Source organism: Acipenser ruthenus, chromosome 35 (assembly GCF_902713425.1).
Source record: "Acipenser ruthenus chromosome 35, fAciRut3.2 maternal haplotype, whole genome shotgun sequence".
Taxonomy (NCBI): domain Eukaryota; kingdom Metazoa; phylum Chordata; class Actinopteri; order Acipenseriformes; family Acipenseridae; genus Acipenser; species Acipenser ruthenus.
Window position 1 is genome coordinate 9507334 of NC_081223.1, and position 20730 is coordinate 9528063.

The window sequence follows — 20730 nt, forward strand, 5'->3', positions numbered from 1 at the left end:
AATGCTCTCCGATTCGTTACATCTTACGTCATTCAAACCGTATTCACCGCCCTCGCCCCGACCCTTTGATGATGTCATAGATCGATTTCAGGTGTGTTCCGACGGCGAGCCGAACGAGTTTTAAAGTGTCCTCCCTCACTCCGGGCGTGGAGTTTCTTTTATGACGAAAAATCGGTCGATATTTTAAGAAAGAAAAGCATTCCTCAGTAAAAGACCTGTAATTATATTACTTTAGGCTGATATGTAGACGTGGCTATACCCCTGCTCAACCACACCTCTTCCACCTCCCAGTCCCTCAACTCTAACCTCTAGGCCACACTGCTTCCCTCCAAGTCCCTAACTTCTAACCACTAGGCCACTCTGCTTACCTCGCCCCAGTTCTGCAGTGGTCTAGTGGCTAGAGCTGAGGAACTGGGAGGTATACAGCATGGCCTAGTGGTTAGAGCTGAGGAACTGGGAAGTAGACAGTGTGGTCTAGTGGCTAGAGCTGAGGAACTGGGAGGTATACAGCATGGCCTAGTGGTTAGAGCTGAGGAACTGGGAGGTAGACAGTGTGGCCTAGTGGTTAGAGTTGAGGAACTGGGAAGTAGACAGTGTGGCCTAGTGGTTAGAGCTGAGGAACTGGGAAGTAGACAGTGTGGCCTAGTGGTTAGAGTTGAGGAACTGGGAGGTAGACAGTGTGGCCTAGGGGTTAGAGCTGAGGAGCTGGGAGGTAGACAGTGTGGCCTAGTGGTTAGAGCTGAGGAACTGGGAGGTAGACAGTGTGGCCTAGTGGTTAGAGCTGAGGAACTGGGAGGTACACAGTGTGGCCTAGAGGTTAGAGCTGAGGAACTGGGAGGTACACAGTGTGACCTAGTGGCTAGAGTTGAGGAACTGGGAAGTAGACAGTGTGGCCTAGTGGTTAGAGCTGAGGAACTGGGAAGTAGACAGTGTGGCCTAGTGGTTAGAGCTGAGGAACTGGGAGGTAGACAGTGTGGCCTAGAGGTTAGAGCTGAGGAACTGGGAGGTAGACAGTGTGGCCTAGTGGTTAGAGCTGAGGAACTGGGAGGTAGACAGTGTGGCCTAGAGATTAGAGCTGAGGAACTGGGAGGTAGACAGTGTGGCCTAGTGGTTAGAGCTGAGGAACTGGGAGGTAGACAGTGTGGCCTAGTGGTTAGAGCTGAGGAACTGGGAGGTAGACAGCTAACAACAAAAAAAGAAATTCTGTATCACCCGCCCCTCCCCTGCAATATTTCACATCAATGAGTTCCACCTTTTTTCTCATATTTAAAATAAACGATGACAATTTACAAGGAATTATAAAATAAAATAATAATAATAAAAAAGAATTAAGTTGCCACTAGGGTGCACTGTTTAATCTGAAACATGATGACAGACGCACTCAGTAAAACATAGCCATTCTTTATTTGTCAATCCAGAGCAATCACAAGCTCAGGCAGGTTTAGTCAAAGCTGCAGTAAACCACAATAATTACAGCTGCAGTCCCACAATAATCAATGGCACAATGTCTTCACCCAGATTCCTTCTGGGTTCAGCTTTTGGTACGCATTACATCATCACCAAGAAAGCAACCAGTCCAGTTCGTTTACATTCCCCTTAAAGGTGCAGGGACCCAAGCTCCCCCTTTTGAAACCTGCTCTCCTACATACAAATCCATCATGTTTCTCTAAGCCTGCCTTCAGCTGGCTTTCAGCTGCTTTGAGCTCGTCGGGAGAATGCGAAGGATTTCACAGGAAGTGAATGGCACGAGGACGGCCAGTCCTGGCTGTTAGGATTCTCCAGACAAGCTGAAAGCAGCTCAGAGCCACGTGAAGACAGATTTAGATAAAAATGAACTCAACAGTGGAGCAACAGAAGCACCCAGAATGATTACAAACACTGTAAAACAGTAAAGGGTGTGTGAAGAAACACAAGGACACGCAGGGCTCCTCAATCACATCTATTGTAGCCCAGGAGGCAAAACTGAAATTCAAACAGGGGATCACCATTGTTCAAGACCATGTTACTTTTAATATTGGCATCTTAAATATGCACATGTGTTTTTAAAGCCATATCTGTCACATAAAGGGTAAGGAGCATCCCCTCGTGGTTTGTTCAGATTTCCATGATGTATGGTGTTTGCAATCATTCTCAGTGTTTCTATATCGAGTTAAAATTATATGAACTCATAATTGATGCAACCCTTATAAAGTTTTACCTCAGTAAAACTGCACAGTCGTTTAGCAGCTCTCTCATATACTACGCATTTACCATAATATTTTTTAACATACCTCTGGGCTTTACAATGCTTACCTATGCTTTATGACACTTTGCTGTGGGACACTTTAATAAGGGAACGTTATAAAAAAACAAAGATGACGTTTGAAGTTACCCTGAATACAATCTGAAACGTATCACACAAAGATATCTATAAAGAATGACAAGCGACAGTATTGCTGGGCCCCTTACCCTTTTGCTGCACATATTTGTATGTTATTTAGGAAAAGCAGAGTTTTAAACCAACACAATATGCATTTCCTGGCACCTGATCACTGATCAGATGTTAGCCTGACTGCAACATGGAGCTGACCTACAGCACAGGAAGTGAGGGGGGTACGGCTGAGATTTTATACTTTCTAAGTTGTATCTGAGAAATCTACAAAATGACAAATGGGATCAGCTATAATGTTGCTACCTGTAACGTTTTGGAAGCCTTGGTTAGCAAGCCTTTAAATAGAAGCCAAGCAAGGCTTTCAAATCCATCTTCTTATCAGTAACGTTATCACCAGCCTCTCTCTGCCTGTGTCCTTTTCTTTGAATGTTTTCAGTTTGCTTTGGCTTCCTGCTATCCCATCACTTCCTGTCTTATCTGGCCAATGATTAGACCACAACACAGGAAGTGACTAAGAACCAGGAAACATGAAGCATATTTCTTCATATATATACACTGACGGTCAGAAAGATGGTGTCACCAGCCTACAGACTGGTATATCTTGGCAATCACCATTGCAGAAACATGTTTTGGGGTAAAATGAATAACACTTGTCCCACACAGTCATTCTGCATTGGTAGCAAGTGGATCATATTTGGGGAACCACAGCACCTGTGAGACAGATTGCTTTTTAAAACCTTGAGTATATATTTAAAGAGGAGATGATGATCTATTCAGGGCTTGAGATAGTTAGTGAGGACGGGGCCTGTGTAAACGTGGATGATAAAAGCTCCTAGTCATTCTAAATTCTGATTTTGGGGTAGCACATGTGGGATGGCTTGATCATTAGCTATATTTAAAGAGGAGGTGATAAGGTATTCAGATACCAACAGATTTAGTAACCTTTATAAAAGTTTCCCATTTTCCCCATGGTGACCATATGCATTTGACATAACTCTACAATGCCTCCCTATGCTTTACCAGACCTCTCTGTGCTTTACAATGCTTCCCTATGCTTTACCAGACCTCTCTGTGCTTTACAATGCTTCCCTATGCTTTACCAGACCTCTCTGTGCTTTACAATGCTTCCCTATGCTTTACCAGACCTCTCTGTACTTTACAGTGCTCCCCTATGCTTTACCATACCTCTCTGTGCTTTACAATGCTTCCCTATGCTTTACCATATCCCTCTGTGCTTTACAATCCTTCCCTATGCTTTACCATACCCCTCTGGGCTTTACAATGCTTCCCTGTGCTTTGCAATGATTTCACTGTGCTTTAATACACTTTTCTATGCTTTTCCTATGGGGAACTTTTATAAAGGATGTGAGATAAAAGAGGTGATAAATATGGCAGTCATTGTGCTTCAAGGCTGATGACAGCATACCCGTGACTGCCAGTCTATATGTGTATTGCTGTATATAAAAACATTCAAAGAGGACAAGCTGCACGGTTGCTAATGAGCAGTATGTTTTAAAGGCCTCCCTCTTGCCGGCTCTTGGTGAAGCCTGGGGTTTGCTTCTCAGCTCCTCCGGTGGAATGGCACCCCTCCCAGCTCCCTGCTCTTCACGCGTTAGTGCAGCACGGTTTCTTCCCATCTGCCTGGTCCGTGGTGGGAGAGGAGCTCTGGTTGGACAGAGACACGGCGCTGATGGAGCCCCGAGTTACCTGCTTACTGGCAACCTTCTTGTAGATTTCTAAAAAAAGAAAGAACATGGATTCTCCATTATTCAATGTCTGACCCAAACCTTATTGTGGCTGACTATTCCATATCCCATTCTGCACGTCCATTAGCTACACAGGAAAAAAACACATGGTACAGCAAGCATAGCTGGTACTACAGGAAGTTCTAAGTTTGCTTGCCTTGCCTTCCAGGAAGTCTGTTACTGCTTTACTAACTGAGTCATCAATGCCAGTCAAAAGGGGAAGCAGCTTGAATGGAAAGAAGCCAGTGAAGGGGTGAGCCAGGAAGTGTAAAAGCAACAGTGATTTCTGTAACAGTGTAATAATCAGATGTGTAGCAATCCCAGCAGTACTGAATGCAGTTATCTTCTCTTCTCTTGTATACAGGTCTGCTGTGTTGAAGAAGTTATCCACCCAATAGCCGCTTATAATGAGGCTTGGGTGCATTTCCTCTCTCCTCCACAAGATGGGGATGTTGAGTCCTGTTTGGCCTGTTGCACCAGTTTTTCTGCTCTCTTGTAATAGGGGTGGTGGAGAGCATTCCACTCCATGTAAAGAGGTCAGATTTGGATCAGCTGCTTGGACACGGTTGGTCCGAATGTATTAGTGTCCCCCAGTACTTTATAACTGCATTTAACACAGTTATACTGCTGTAAGAAGGTAAGCAAGAAAGAAAGAAAGACAGAAAGAAAGAAAGATGTTATTACCTGCGAGTACGTTGTGAAATGCCGTCTCCACATTCGTTGATTCCAAGGCTGATGTCTCGATGAAAAGTAATTTATTCTTTTCTGGAAAACAAAACAACAAATCTAATCAGCATTTCTCTTACCGTAACCAACAGCGCCCCCTGCCAACGGAGGCCAAACTACAGCGGCTACTCCTCACTGGCAGGTGTGAGAAGCGCCTCAACAACTGAACACATCTGCAGTGCTCGAGTGTGTTATACAGTAGCATCTGTTCATATTCATCACCTCTCATAACCCTAAACATACTACAGCAGACACCCTTATCCAGGGCGACTTACAATTGTTACAAGATATCACATTATTTTTACATACAATTACCCATTTATACAGTTGGGTTTTTAGTGGAGCAATCTAGGTAAAGTACCTTGCTTAAGGGTACAGCAGCAGTGTCCCCAACCTGGGATTGAACCCACAACCCTCCGGTCAAGAGTCCAGAGCCCCTAACCACTACTCCACACTGCTGCCCTTGTTTTTAATATGCTTTACCATACCTCCCTATTCTTTACAATGGTCCCCTATGCTTTATCATGCTTATTACACACTGTGCTGTTACTGTGGGAAACTGTTTTAAGGGACGTTTAAATGGACCAAATCAGCTCAAATCGTTTTTTTTGGTTCTATTCCGGTTGACGTGAGGCAGATTGAAACATTGGATTCGTTTAACTTGCATTGAAAACAGACTTTTCTGAATGTGCTTTCATATCATGGGTTGTAGCGGGAGTGTACTGTACATATCACTTGTCTTGTTTTTAACTTTGTACAGCACTCTGGGATGTCTTGGTGTGAAGGGCGCTATATAAAGACGCATGTGTATTGGATTGTATTGGATTGGATTGTATGGTTGCCCTGGTTACCTGAGAAGCTCTGCGCCTCCTCGGTTGGCACTGCCCGCAGCTCCGCCAGGTCGCTCTTGTTCCCCACCAGCATGACCACGATGTGCGGGTCAGCGTGATCGTACAGCTCCTTGAGCCAGCGCTCCACGTTCTCGTAGGTCATGTGCTTGGCGATGTCATAGACGAGCAGCGCGCCCACCGCCCCGCGGTAATACCTGCGGAGAAAGAGCCCGTGTTGTTGTTATTAGGGTCTCTGCGCTTCAGTTATTTGCTTCTGTGCACATTATTCCGTCTGTGTTCCCGGGCAGCTCTGCTCCCCTAGCCAATAAAGTCTACGTCATATATTAAAATGACTCTCCGTATTGTTTCTTTATGGGGTAAACATGCAATTTATCGGATCCCAGATCCGGTAGGCTACCTTTATGTTTACAAATTAACCCCTGATCAAATGTTAAGAGCCTGTAAGTGGAAAGCATCGTTCTAGCGGCTGCAGGGGGGGGGGGGGGGGGGGGGGGGCGTTTTTAGATGTATTTGTTTGTAAACTTGCATATAAATGCTTTAAAATGTATCATTTGTTCAAAGTGAGTTGACGCTGTACCGTTCAACTTGCTTGCTTGACGGACGCTTGAGAATTAAAAAGCCGTCGCTGTTTGAAATAATGTCTGTGTTTCGGGCCGCTTGTTACCCAGTCCCCCTCCCCGGTACTCACGCGGAGGTGATGGCCCGGTACCGCTCCAGCCCGGCCGTGTCCCAGATCTGCGCCTTGATGGTCATCCCGTCCACCAGCATGGTCCGGGTGCTGAACTCCACGCCGATGGTGGTGCGGCTGTCATGGTTGAACTCATTCTTGGTGAAGCGCGACAGCAGGTTACTCTTCCCCACCCCGGACTCGCCGATCAGCACCACTGCGGAGAGAAGCCACACACAACAAGCAGCTCAGAGACGCGTCTGTCAATCAAGAACCAGAGCCAGGAGACACCCTCCAACACCTTGTGGAGTCTGTGCCAAGGCTGTGATCAAACTGTGACCGTTCAACTGGAGAAGTGCAGAGAGGTCAGTATTATTAACTCATCAGCCAATAGGAGGAGATAGGCTTTACCAGACCTCTCTGTGCTTTACAATGCTTCCCTATGCTTTACCAGACCTCTCTGTGCTTTACAATGCTTCCCTATGCTTTACCAGACCTCTCTGTGCTTTACAATGCTTCTCTATGCTTTACCAGACCTCTCTGTGCTTTACAATGCTTTCCTATGCTTTACCAGACCTCTCTGTGCTTTACAATGCTTCCCTATGCTTTACCAGACCTCTCTGTGCTTTACAATGCTTCCTATGCTTTACCAGACCTCCCTGTGCTTTACAATGCTTCCCTATGCTTTACCAGACCTCTCTGTGCTTTACAATGCTTCCCTATGCTTTACCAGACCTCTCTGTGCTTTACAATGCTTCCCTATGCTTTACCAGACCTCTCTGTGCTTTACAATGCTTGTCTATGCTTTACCAGACCTCTCTGTGCTTTACAATGCTTCCCTATGCTTTACCAGACCTCTCTGTGCTTTACAATGTTCACTGTCATTCTTACATTTTATTTCACCTATTTAATTAATTTCAGCTTGGTTTGCAGTTCTGGGCTGGCAGGATAATTGCCCCCCCCCCCCCCCCCCCCCCCCGATAGTACACATTACATTATTCTATCAGTATAATAAACCACCCATACAGCCCCTGTTCCATATAACATCTGCTGTTTGTGCAAAACAGACAGACACACTCCTCTCTTCCAAATATTGGGATACCTCTCTGTGCTTTACAATGCTTGTCTATGCTTTACCATACCTCTCTGTGCTTTACAATGCTTCCCTATGCTTTACCAGACCTATCTGTGCTTTACAATGCTTTACCACACTATCATTGTGCTTTTACTGTGGGACACCTTTATAAGGGATGACTCGGTATAGAGATCACAATTAAGACCCCCTGTTCCTTGTCAAGACAATATTAAGGCCACCCCTGTATTTAGTATCACACTATACTGTATTCAATATTAAACTACCAACTTCCATTCTAAAACAAGTCATTTCCTGTATCCTTCACACACTGACAACATCTACTCTGGATCACAAATGCATTGCTCAAGTTCATCCCGGAGATACTCAGTTGGATTGGGGTCGGGTTGGGGGTCATGGAAGACTACCTGTTCAGGGACAGTGGATGGGGGCAGGAAAGAGTCTGAAAAGTAGCCATTGCACTATAATAAAACAATCGAGGCATTGCACTAGACTCAGAGTTATAGAAAACATACTGAAGAGGCACGGGGACAATGCAAAGCTAACCCTTATAAAAGTGTCCCACAGTAAAAGCACAGCAAAGTGGAATAAAGCACAGCGAAAGCATGGGAAAGCACAGACAAGCATCGCAGAGCACAGCAAACTAGGTATAGTATAATCATAGAAAAAACATGGGGAAACTGAAGCATGACTGTGCAAAGCTTTCTGTGGTAAACATGTACCAGGGGAAGGAGGTAAGAACTATTATATGTAGACAGTGTAATAAAGGTACTGTATCCCATATCACTTTACTGTAACTACTCCTTCTCTGTTGTTATGGATGACTAGCTGTATCTTCACAGCAAACAGTGTATATCCACACATAACCTGTGTGCCTATTTGCATGAGTAGAATGTAGTTGTGAGTCTGTAGGGTCCTTCCTTTGCTTCTTTAAACCCCTTCATCACAGAACACAGAACACAGAACACAGAACACAGGACACAGAACACAGAACTCAGAACACAGGACACAGAACACAGAATACAGAACATAGAACACAGAACACGGGATACAGAACACTCCCAGCATTCCTTCAACACTCCAAGATTCTAAAATAGAGGTGAGGTCATCAGCTTCCACATGAGATTGCAGTAGTGGCTTCTAAGAAAATGAAACTGCAAGTGGATTTCAATGACATTTTATTTTCTGTTCCCGTACCTTTTCATGATGTTTGCAATGGCTTTAACTGGTATTGCACTGAGTGTTTTAAAGTCCTGCAGCTGCTCTTCAGTTCCAGTTGCCTGCCTTACACATATGTAACACAGGCTAGATCAGATCTTTGTAGAAGTAACCAGCGCCATCTAGTGTGTCACTCATAGCAAGACATCTGATTTTGCCCGGAAGGCAACTAGAACTGAAGAGTAGTGAGAGTTCCATGACACTAAAGGTTAAAGAAATCTCTGTTTGCCAGCCGTGCTTTCAGTTAGTGCTGCACTTCCTTGGTCACCTGGAAGGTGTCCCCACCTCTCACCAGCTGCTTCTCTATTGGCTGACTTGCTTTCATCCAGACACTGCTGGGGTGCCCTAGGAAGTGCCTGATTTCCTGTAAGGCGTGGACAATTTCTTTAACCTGGTGTCGTACCAAATTCTGTAAAGCAAATTTGCTATGCGTTGCTTTCAAAAGTGCCCCTTTTCCGAGCCATGACGCACGCGCACAGCGGGTGAGATGCATCCTGCTCTCTTGTTAGCTGGCTGCAGTCACTGTGAATACCACTTGGGTTATTGATGTCTATTCCCGTTTGTGATGATTATCAGCAGTCTAATATTATCAGATGAGCCCTGGACCTTTTGAGATGTTGAGTTATGCAAAATCTATTCAAAGCAGCCCTTCCACGGGTGTGACCTCCCCTTTCAGACAGCATCCTGATCAGCTGAATACACAGCCTGCCCTGGCCTCTGGGACACCATGGATATGAAGCCTGGATCTGAAGCATGGATTAATTCAGTTCTCAGCTCCAAGGTGGATGCTATTACTCACACGGCTCTGATAATGCACCTCAATAATCCTGTCACCCCACCCTGTAATTTGGCCTCTCCCAGACATACAGTCCTCATCAGTCAATAACATCTCAAATAATATGTGTGTGTATGTGAAGCCCTGTGCTACATGATATTGAGACAATGGGAATGCATTATTCAGTGTTATAATTAGAATATTTTTAACTAATGATAACCGATGACAAAACTCTGAAAATGGATTTATTTAAACACGGCAGTAGACCAGTTGAATAGTAAAGTGGCAGTGACCTCACAAACTTACAGTCCACTAATCCCACGTCACGTCTCCATTGGAATCTATGAGCTGCGAGTGGAGATCTCACACTCACAATGTCAATGACAAAGCCTTTGAAACGTTTGACCCTCAACTGGTTCTATAGGAACAGATTCCATACATTAATATCAGCTTTTCAATGAGTGATGACGTGTGTCTCAGTTTCAGTGGCTCCCTCTTATCAAGCTCCCAGTGTTCTTTCTCTTGCGCTCTTTGTATGACAGACCCGACACAGCAAAGAGTCAACTTGATTAGAGGCAGAAACCGAATACTAAAAAACATACTGTAGTATGCAACTGCGGTTCGCCATATTGTTGTCCGAAGTGGATGCAGGTACCCCGGACTGCGCTTGGAAGCCTGCAGCCGGGTGAGCAAGTCCGAGGGTAGACTTGAGGCTGGCAGGGGAGAGTGTAGCGTGCACGGGGGTAGGGGTCAGGGCTGGTAGGTGACGCAATGAAATATGAAGACATAAGCCCGATACCAGCTCCTGCAAGGGAGCCGGCTCTTTTGTACAGTGGTATCAGCACTATGCTTCAGTGCAGGAGGTCCCGGGTTTGCATCCCACCTCTGCCTGTGAGAAGCCCCTGCCTGCAAGAACCGAGGTTCGCCACAATACATTACAGCAGCTGTAAGCTGTTTCAATAATCACTTACTTCATGTGTAACAGCTAACAGGCCTGCCCTGTAACACAGCAGAACTATACAATAACATTCCTGCTCTGTACCTTGCTCCCCTGTGCTGTACCCTGCTCTGTACCTTGCTCCCCTGTGCTGTACCCTGCTCTGTACCTTGCTCCCCTGTGCTGTACCCTGCTCTGTACCCAGCCCCCCTGTGCTGTACCCTGCTCTGTACCCAGCCCCACTGTGCTGTGCCCTGCTCTGTACCCAGCTCCCCTGTGCTGTACCCTGCTCTGTGCCCTGCTCCCTGTGCTGTACCCTGCTCTGTGACCTGCTCCCCGTGCTGTACCCTGCTCTGTACCCAGCTCCCCTGTGCTGTACCCTGCTCTGTGCCCTGCTCCCCTGTGCTGTACCCTGCTCCCTGTGCTGTACCCAGCTCCCCATGCTGTACCCAGCTCCCCGTGCTGTACCCAGCTCCCTGTGCTGTACCTTGCTCCCTGTCTTGTATCCTGCTCTGTACCCAGCTCCCCTGTGCTGTACCCTGCTCCAAGTGCTGTACCCTGCTCCCCTGTGCTATTCTCATGACTATGGGGGAAATAGTGTATGCATGTCACACTACAGTTTTGAATATATCTACAAAACCGATAATAATGTACCTTCAAAGACCTGCTTTAGCACAAATGATTTTATATATCACAGGTGTCCAAAGTTGGCCCTGATTGGACAATCCTGCTATGTATCATTATCTCAAGGGTATATGGAGGCTGTCTGTCTGTCTGTCTGTCACACTTACATTACCCCATGCACTCATGTACTGTATCTCCAATTGTGGTGAAAATTATATTTCCATATAAAAAAATACTATAGCACAGTATTGTTTCCTGTAGTATTCTGCAGTGCATATGTAGCATGTTATATAGATGATATACTATCGCACTGTATAGAGGAATCCTATACAATATGGGCTAGCAGAAACTTTAATAGTTTTACAATCTGGGGGTGTATGGATGCCTGGGTCATTTCACCCCAGCAATGTGTTCTGAGTCATGCTATTGGCTGAAAGTCTGCCAGTCAATAGAGGAAGCTGAAGGGGTGGGGGCAATTTCACTCTCCAGGTGACCCCGGAAGTGCAAGGCGAAAAGCATGACTTGCAAACAGATTTTTTAACCGAGTGTAGCACCAGATGTTTGAAAATTAAAAAATCTGTGAAACATGTGTTTCTTTCAAAACTGCACACTTGAGGCATATATAGTGAATGGATGTGCAAATGCATTGAACTGAACTGTAGCTACAATCATTTTAACAGACAGATCTGTGCAGAGTAAGCTACTGTTTAATATTAGTGTAAGTCTATGGTGACCACACTGCACTTATTTCCCATGTTAAGGCACCTGTATAGACCACTTTTACTAAAACACTAGAGCATAAGTGTTTTCTTGAATTAAGTACTTTTTGAAAGGTGATAAATTCACATATAGGAGGCTGTGTGGTCCACTGGTTAAAGAAATGGGCTTGTAACCAAGAGGACCCCGGTTCAAATCTCACCTCAGCCACTGACTCACTGTGTGACCCTGACCAAGTCACTTAACCTCCTTGTGCTCCGTCTTTCGGGTGAGACGTAGTTGTAAGTGACTCTGCAGCTGATGCATAGTTCACACACCCTAGTCTCTGTAAGTCGCCTTGGATAAAGGCGTCTGCTAAATAAACAAATAATAATAACATTCATGTTGTTAAACTAATAAATCAGCTAAAAAGGCCTTGCCTGGTATTAGTTGAGTGTTTTTTTAGTTGGGTACAAATGAACAAAGCCAGTTGAATAGTTAAACAGACTGGAGTGGAAGAGCGGGACAGAGTCGTCACGCTCCTGCACCGAGGTTAAAATAAAATCAGAACCTGGAGACTGTGCTGCAGATCTGCAAACCTTTAATCAAGCCTGGAGTGACTGTTGTGAAAGGAGAAATATTCACGATAGTGCTACAAAACGACAAACAAAGACCTCGAGGGTGCTGAAGAGAATGTGGATGACATCACATAGTTCTCTGGATCTAGTTTTGTATAATTAACAGGTGTTTTTACCTCTTTCAAAACATAGGGGTTAATTAAACTGGACTAAACGGTTTGAAAACCTGGTCCCAGGTCTCAAGTTGTTTCTCACTTTCGTAACATAAAATATAGGAATTAAAAACTAGAATTGAGCAATTTTCGATTTTCAAAACATAGGAGTAACTAAACCTCTTTAAACATGATAGTTACTGTTAGAACAAGATACAACTTAATACCGCCCTGATTCTATAGATCAAAACTGATTGAAAAGTCAAATCAATAAATACGTTAACAAATACAACAGAGTGAATTCATTGGTGATCCCCTGTAAGGTTCTCTAGTCTTACTGTACTGTAACGCAGGCTTTGTCCAGTAAAAGTTAAGGACTCGAGTAGCATTGTCCACATTTGAGAAGGCCTACATTTAATTTCATTATAAGAGTCTAGTTCGGTCCCTTTTGTTTGACAGCTTTTAAAAAAACAATAGAAACTATCCCAGGCTCTCACCTTTAAACACAAAGTTGTAATCTTCCTCTGTCCCCATTCTCTTCACATCCGGTCTCTGTGCTGCTCAGCAATATCAAACCCGTGGCTTTCCTGGGTTATGAATACAAACACAGCCTCCCTCCTTCTGCTGCTGTCCCGTCTCAGCCCCTCAGGAATTGCTGCTGGGTTGTGGATTGGGCACAGCCTGTTCGTTTTTCTCTCAGCTCGGCGGGTGTGTTGTTTAGGGCAGGACAGCTTGAGCAGGTTATTCAGGTACGGCGCTTGTTGATTCAGGCCCCTCCTTCGGCTACATGTAGAGGTGAGGCTGCCTCTCCCCCTCAATGCAGTCATTATCTCTGTCTCCATGGCGACTGTTTAACCGTTACGTCGCCCAGGTAAATAGAACACTGTACTTCCTGCTGTGTCGCTGTACGAAGGGCAGTGTCTTCCGCAGCCCCCTTGCTGTTTTATGATGTTTGCAATCACTGCAATACTGTGTTATTCATCAAGGTATGTCTGCTCAGTTCAGGAGCTGCTCTTCAGCTCCACTTGCCTGCCATTGATATTGCCTCAATCTGCCAATACAATCTTGCCTATACAAGAGCCAGTGCTATCTAATGATCAGCCCCTTTGGATCAAGTTTCCTTTTGCATTGCTGGTAATACCCTGCTGAGCACTAGAGGGCGCTTGTGCGATTATAAGGTGGATCTAGCCTATGTAACGTGTCTATTAAAGAGCAGCTGTGCTTTTCCCAGGTGGATCACTGGATATCTCAGCTTGATCCTGTTTTGGTGCATGTAAAATGTATTGATCAGATATGATGAACAGCAATGTGCTACCCCATCAGAAATCCATGTTCAACTCCCTTGCACCCTGTGATTATATGAAGTCCCTCCATTCAGAAGCTCGCCCACATGATCTTGCATCTCGCTCATTACTCAGTGAAGAGGAAGCAACACGAATATGTATTGCATTTTATTTTTTGCAATGTGATGATTCACAATCAGGAAATAAAAAAACAAAAATAGAAACAGGGTTTTAAATGAATTCCTCGGCTTGCTTTTCATTGTGAAGTTGGATACATTTCTGATATCTTTTCATCAGTTTGAAACACTGTGAAGGTACAGAGAAAGTACAACACAAGAGAACGGACAAGCGTGGAGTGAGGCATGGAGACTGACCTGCTCCCTCTGTCCCTCACCACACCCCTAGGAGAAAGGGTGCTCCCTCCAGTCCAGGGCAGGCTTGAAACATGAGAGATTGAACTGCTCCCTCCATCCCTCAACCCTCTAAGAGAAAGGGTGCTTCATCCAGTCCAGGGCAGGCTTGAGGCATGGAGACTGAACTGCTCCCTCCCTCACCCCCTAAGAGAAAGGGTGCTCCCTCCAGTCCAGGGCAGGCTTGAGACATGGAGACTGAACTGCTCCCTCACCCCTTAAGAGAAAGGATGCTCCCTCCAGTCCAGGGCAGGTTTGAGGCATGGAGAGTGAACTGCTCCCTCGCCCCCTAAGAGAAAGTGTGCTCCCTATAGTCCAGGGCAGGCTTGAGGCATGGAGACTGAACTGCTCCCTCGCCCCTGAAGAGAAAGGGTGCTCCCTATAGTCCAGGGCAGGCTTGAGGCATGGAGACTGAACTGCCCCCTCACCCCCTAAGAGAAAGGGTGCTCCCTACAGTCCAGGGCAGGCCTAATACAAAATCTTAAAATAATCTCTATATCTTAATACAATTGTTACCAACCCTCTAAATGTATCAGCCTGTATTGCACACTAGTACTGTGGTGCTGCTCCCTCATCAGTTTATGATGTTTGTAAACTTTCCAACTGGCTCTCATCACAGGTATTTAAGTCTGCGCTTTGACTCCGAGTTCAGGAGCTGCTTTTCAGTTCCAGTTGCCTGCCAGACATGCAGGTCAGATCAGCCAAATTGTCTTTATAGAAATAAGAACCAGTGCCATCTAGTGGTCTGCCACTATGCATCAAGTTTCCTTTTGTTTTGCTGGCAATACACTAGCTGTGCACTAGATGGTGCTGGCGCTCACTAATATAAAGATACTTTGGCTGTTCTAATGCACTGAGGTGCCAGCCGAATAGACAGAAGCAAAAAACAACACTATCAAAATAGCTGGTTCAGTTTATTGAACCCTGGAATCAGAAAGAGATTTGTGGAACACAGTTGAACGGGTGTCTTGCTAATAACCAGCAGGTCTCCTCTGAGAAAGCATTTTGCAAACCCTTTTTATTGACTTCTCTTTGCACACAGACACATACAGTATATAAAACACAAGGCATGGGTTTAACAGGATCAAATGGGTGTCGAGTTCAAGATGTCTGTTGAATTGCTTATTTACCTGACCCCTGGACTGACTGCAAAACCTGAAGAGCCAAGAAGAGGCAAGGGATGGATTTTTAAAAACCTTGGTTAGCTCTCCTGTAATGAGCAATTTAGCCATTTCTTTAACAGAGACTGACAAGAAAGCAGATACAATTTGTGGGTACAGCTGCACTAGCGGGATGATGATCTATTCAGGGACACCAAGACACTCGGACAGCAAGCAGGAGGTTTCTTTGGGTTATTAATTCATGGCCCCTCCATCACTGTGCGTTTTCAAAAAACACTTGGGAGACGGCTCAGTGCTTGTTGGAAAAGCGGAGGTCACAGTTCACTGGCTGGCCTGTACTGTTATATATAACACAGTTCGATGTGGAGACAGAGAGAGGCAGGCAGGCTCTGTTATAGTGCTGTCCTTGGTTTATTCCAGGTTCTATCATATTGCTGTCCTTGGTTTATCCCCTGGTGCCCTTCCCAGTCTTCCAAAAGGAAGTCTATCCAGCGGTGCGACAGCCACTTCCTTCCCCCTAGGAAGCTGCCACCTGAGTCAGAGGTTCCTCCAGGTATTTTACCAAAGCTTCTGCCTGCAAAAGAAACAAAGGAATTTAACAATTATTCAAAAACTGGAAAAGAAAACCAGGCTTGTCAGCTTTACAGGTGTTGAGGCATGGAGACTGAACTGCTCCCTCACCCCCCTAAGAGAAAGGGTGCTCCCTCCAGTCCAGGGCAGGCTTGAGACATGGAGACTGAACTGCTCCCTCCCTCACTCCCTAAGAGAAAGGATGCTCCCTCCAGTCCAGGGCAGGCTTGAGGCATGGAGACTGAACTGCTCCCTCCCTCACTCCCTAAGAGAAAGGGTGCTCCCTCCAGTCCAGGGCAGGCTTGAGACATGGAGACTGAACTGCTCCCTCCCTCACTCCCTAAGAGAAAGGATGCTCCCTCCAGTCCAGGGCAGGCTTGAGGCATGGAGACTGAACTGCTCCCTCCCTCGCTCCCTAAGAGAAAGGGTGCTCCCTCCAGTCCAGGGCAGGCTTGAGGCATGGAGACTGAACTGCTCCCTCCCTCACTCCCTAAGAGAAAGGGTGCTCCCTCCAGTCCAGGGCAGGCTTGAGACATGGAGACTGAACTGCTCCCTCCCTCACTCCCTAAGAGAAAGGATGCTCCCTCCAGTCCAGGGCAGGCTTGAGGCATGGAGACTGAACTGCTCCCTCCCTCGCTCCCTAAGAGAAAGGGTGCTCCCTCCAGTCCAGGGCAGGCTTGAGGCATGGAGACTGAACTGCTCCCTCACCCCCTAAGAGAAAGGATGCTCCCTCCAGTCCAGGGCAGGCTTGAGACATGGAGACTGAACTGCTCCCTCCCTCACTCCCTAAGAGAAAGGATGCTCCCTCCAGTCCAGGGCAGGCTTGAGGCATGGAGACTGAACTGCTCCCTCCCTCGCTCCCTAAGAGAAAGGGTGCTCCCTCCAGTCCAGGGCAGGCTTGAGGCATGGAGACTGAACTGCTCCCTCACCCCCTAAGAGAAAGGATGCTCCCTCCAGTCCAGGGCAGGCTTGAGGCATGGAGACTGAACTGATGCCATTACCTATCCTGCACATGCAATTTCCTCAAGTTGGTGCAACAGGACACCAGTTTCAACTTGTTCCACATTGATTTGCAGAAGGCTACACCTTATTACAAAAAAAAAAATAGCAGATTACGAAACAAACAGAAAAAAAAAACAAACACGGAAGTTCTTTTAAATAAACCTCTTTTGTTCTGACAATGAAACATTCAAAAACAGAAATCATAAAGGGGAACATTGAGAAAATCAGTAGAAAACAGTAAAATAAAAAGGTCAAGCGATGGCACTGGAGTGTTGGCCTGGAACAGACACGTGGTATTTAATGGCTGCCACGATTCAGTTGTGCTGGACAATCAATTTAATCCTCAGTTTTATTTCAGTGAACCTTTCTAAAGTGTTGATACAGCGATGTGCTTGAATACAACCACCTGGTAATATCGTTCTCTGTTAAAAACGTTCATTTTAAGAGCGGTTTTGACTAGGTTTGCTGTTTTAGTTTTGAAGTAAGCAGCACAGGGGTGAGAGGTAATCAATACTTTACAATGAGAACTCGTTCAGCTCCATTTACATTATTACTGCTTCCCCTTTTTCATATCGTGCTGTGGAGTTTAAAAGTTCTTCAGCAAACATTTAAAATGAAGATAAGCTGCTGCATTGCTGTAGATCACATGACTGCAGAGTCAGCATAGGACAGGTACCAGCAGACACATTACACCCACAGCCTTGTCTTTGAAGTTTTTGCATATTCCCAAACTGAAGTATAAAACACACACTGAATCTTCTGACAGGGTTATGGCAAATGTGTCTAATGTTTTGACCAGGTCCTGTGGTTCACATTGACAGCGGTGTCTGCAGAACTCTGCACAGGACTGAATTCAGATGCAAATAAATGAACACAAACTGGTTGTCTATTCAAACATACCAGCAGTTCCTTTTTTGTCTGAGCCAAAACTGAGCCGATTCACAGTGCAGTACTGCCACCTGCTGGTGAAATAAAGTACAGCAACATCGTCTAAGCTGTCACATGCACGTACTTACTTTAGAAAAACACTAAATTATTCAGACATTCATCCTAAGCATCGATATCCAGTCTTATATTACAGTTAGGTTCAGTCTAAAGCACATCAGCAGTGTCAACAGAGCTCTCAGAATCATGCCTGAACTCTCAGTACAAGGTGTAACCTTTACCCTTTGTGTTGCAATCACTCACGTCCTTTTTGTTTTTTGGAGAAGTCTTCTGTTTTGGTGGCAAAGCCCCCTGCACTAGATAAGCACTCACACTTAAACCCAACTGTAACACAGAACACTATTGACACTCAAGGGACTGTCGGTCTGCAAGCCTCTTCTCAGCATGCTGAACAGACAGAGCAGCGGGAGCCCACCTTGGCTTTGAGCATGCCGAAGCCCACCGTCTCCTTGGCGTACATGCAGAGCAGCAGATTGGCTACTCTTGTGATCGCCACCCGGCCCTCCTGCAAAGAGACAGACAGAGAAGAGACAATGACAGCAGTGGAGAGAATCGGTTATAAATGCATCGAAGTAGCCTCTAAAACACTGGGAACATTAAAAAAAGACTAGATTCTGTCTGGAAGCGTGGCTTGCACACAGAAACGTCTTTCACCTTGTGCACTGTAGCATACCAGTTTTAAAATGACAACACTGTGTTCTACAACGTGTTTCTCTCAAAACTGAAATTGTGAGTCGTTTCCAACTCATTTCTAAGTGCGCTCACCATGCAATCCATGAGGATTAATTTCAGCTTGTCCTCGTTGAAAGCCTGGTGCCCGTTCTTATCGTACGCAGCCCAGATGTTGCTGGCTATGGCTGCCGTGACCCGGGCATCGGTATCGCCGTATCCGGAGTAAGCCAGCAGGGAGCCCTCGTTATTCAGCAAGCTGTCAATAAAAGACGAGGCGTTAATAAAGGGAAACGTTCTTGTAATGAATGCAATAAAGCCGGCCTGGACTCGAATTTCACAGCAAAACAACCACATTCTGTATCGGCGCGTCTCCGGTTCATTTTTGCTGTTCTATCGGCGCGTGTTCAGGGTTTTTTTTTTGCCAGGTTATTAAACTCCTGATAAAATCACCTCCGCTTATTGTCACACAATCCCCGTAATTAATGTTAACGTGATTACATAGTCATTTCAAACGAATCTAACATCACATGCAACCTGCATTTAATATTATTAAACAGACACAACGCTAAAACGTGCAGTGAAATTATTTCAAATTAAAACTTACAGCGTGCTCTGCACTCCGTTAGTGTTCGCCTGGCTCAAAACTTGGGTAAGAGCTTTGGGACGCAACATCTTATTTAGAAATGAAAAACACAAAATTCTGATTCGTAAATAAATAACCCGAACTATCAGCTGACTCTTGCGCACCAATTTCCTGCAACGCAGTATCGCTGACGAAAAGACTCACGCAGTGCCTTCTGGGATATGTAGTATCCTAGAGTAGTTCGCTGCTGGGAAATGTAGTCCTGTTCTGCGAACGATACAGATTTTGTCCTGGGATAAATTGAGGGAATCCAGTTGAGTCTTTGTGTCAAATTACGTAGATCAGAAAGAGTTAAACTGGTGCCTCCTGAACTTCCGCTGCTGTAGGTCACACGAGGAAGTTAGATTAGTGTTCTGATATAGCCTAGGTTACACGTTTATAGCAACTAGAACTGAACCGAAGCTCCTGAACTCAAACTACAATTACAATTTTATACATTCGGCATTTAATTATTTTTTTTTCGTTTTAAGCTGCTTACTGTTAATACAAATACACAGAACACAGAAGCAATTTTTAAATCCAGATTTATTAAAATAAGCGAATTTAAAAGTAGTTACAATTTCATAGACATTTCTGTTTTTCTTGGATGATAAACTGTTTTGTGTTTCAGCGCTATTTATAAGCAGTTCAGCATATTCAAAGACTTCAAGTGGAGTCTGCTATCCGAGCTTCCAACCCCGCTCCAGTAAAGAAGCATTTCAAGTATAAGAATCGCAGGCATTAGCTTAAGCAGGCTTCGAGGGTCTAAACCTAGGGAGAAAAACAAACAAAACAGCACACAGTATAGAATTACAGCTAAAGAGAATACAGTCCACTTCAGAACAGTCCAACAATAAAGACAGTACGTGGATTAAAGGGTTACCTATCAAAAGCAATGCATTTTTATACATTTACATTTGTAATAATGAAGAAGAAAAAAAAAACGCACATTTTAATGGAGACAATTGAAATGCTGGTGAAGCTGGTAAGTTTTATGGAAATCAGCTATTTGGGTAAATATAAGATTGTTGACCTTGGATGGGGTGAAAATCAGCCTGCACATTTTAGCACCCTGTAATTTTTTTTTTTTTTACATTATATATTTAAGTAAGATGAATTAAACAGTATAGCTAATTTAATGTGACATCTGATGCACATACATTTCAGATGGCTGTGTCACATCAGTATCAGGGTCTCTCTCTCTCTCTCTCTCTCTCTCTCTCTCTCTCTCTCTCTCTATATATATATAATTGCAATTATGTTTTGGTTCCAGGAGTTTGCATTAGATTTAAATAGTGTTGCTGCTTCCTGGTACATAATCTCTAAGTCACATTTACTCCATGTGACCGACAACACAAAGTGAATCTAAAGCTTTGTATTTTAGAGAAATGCCTGTACAGTATGCTGAAAACACAACACACACGCAAATTAAAACCCTCAGCACAGAGACAGTGGTGATAATGCTGTTAGCTAATAAAAAGGCTTCATTGAGTTTTTAGCTTCAGTTACCTTAAAAAAAAACCAAAAAACAAAAAAAACTGTTTATGCTTGTGATCTCCAGTCACTTTAATTGACAAAGCATTTTGAAATGGTGTGTTACAGCAGCGGGGAGATGTTGATATGTGTGTTATAACAGTGGGGAGATGTGTATATGTGTGTTATAGCAGTGGGG

At 44.8% G+C, this 20730-nt stretch overlaps 2 protein-coding genes across 2 annotated transcripts; both read right to left on the reverse strand.

The window, feature by feature from the left end:
* Window positions 1-1385: 1385 nt before the first annotated feature.
* Window positions 1386-13166, reverse strand: LOC131705119 (ras-related protein Rab-11B-like). The gene is made up of 5 exons (XM_059007354.1): window positions 12931-13166; window positions 6382-6577; window positions 5694-5887; window positions 4801-4881; window positions 1386-4107 (listed from the first exon to the last, which is right to left on the reverse strand). Exons 1-5 carry the CDS (start codon window positions 12965-12967, stop codon window positions 3977-3979), a joined length of 639 nt encoding a protein of 212 aa, XP_058863337.1. The 5' UTR covers window positions 12968-13166; the 3' UTR covers window positions 1386-3976.
* A 1961-nt stretch (window positions 13167-15127) lies between these two features.
* On the reverse strand, window positions 15128-19229 carry LOC131705120 (ragulator complex protein LAMTOR2). The gene is made up of 4 exons (XM_059007355.1): window positions 19041-19229; window positions 18530-18692; window positions 18180-18269; window positions 15128-15821 (listed from the first exon to the last, which is right to left on the reverse strand). Exons 1-4 carry the CDS (start codon window positions 19106-19108, stop codon window positions 15765-15767), a joined length of 378 nt encoding a protein of 125 aa, XP_058863338.1. The 5' UTR covers window positions 19109-19229; the 3' UTR covers window positions 15128-15764.
* Window positions 19230-20730: the final 1501 nt, after the last annotated feature.

What these genes read in the sequence shown, in the direction of transcription:
- LOC131705119 (XM_059007354.1), bottom strand. Translation starts at nt 12,967, where the DNA reads ATGGGGACAGAGGAAGATTACAACTTTGTGTTTAAAG. An exon ending in TTACAACTTTGTGTTTAAAG is followed by an intron (nt 6,578 to 12,930) that starts GTGAGAGCCTGG and finishes TTCTCTCCGCAG; the next exon opens with TGGTGCTGATCGGCGAGTCC. An exon ending in ATTTCACAACGTACTCGCAG is followed by an intron (nt 4,108 to 4,800) that starts GTAATAACATCT and finishes TTCTTTTTTTAG; the next exon opens with AAATCTACAAGAAGGTTGCC.
- LOC131705120 (XM_059007355.1), bottom strand. Translation starts at nt 19,108, where the DNA reads ATGTTGCGTCCCAAAGCTCTTACCCAAGTTTTGAGCCAGGCGAACACT. An exon ending in AACGGAGTGCAGAGCACGCT is followed by an intron (nt 18,693 to 19,040) that starts GTAAGTTTTAAT and finishes TTTTATTGACAG; the next exon opens with CTTGCTGAATAACGAGGGCT. An exon ending in TCGGCATGCTCAAAGCCAAG is followed by an intron (nt 15,822 to 18,179) that starts GTGGGCTCCCGC and finishes TTTCTTTTGCAG; the next exon opens with GCAGAAGCTTTGGTAAAATA.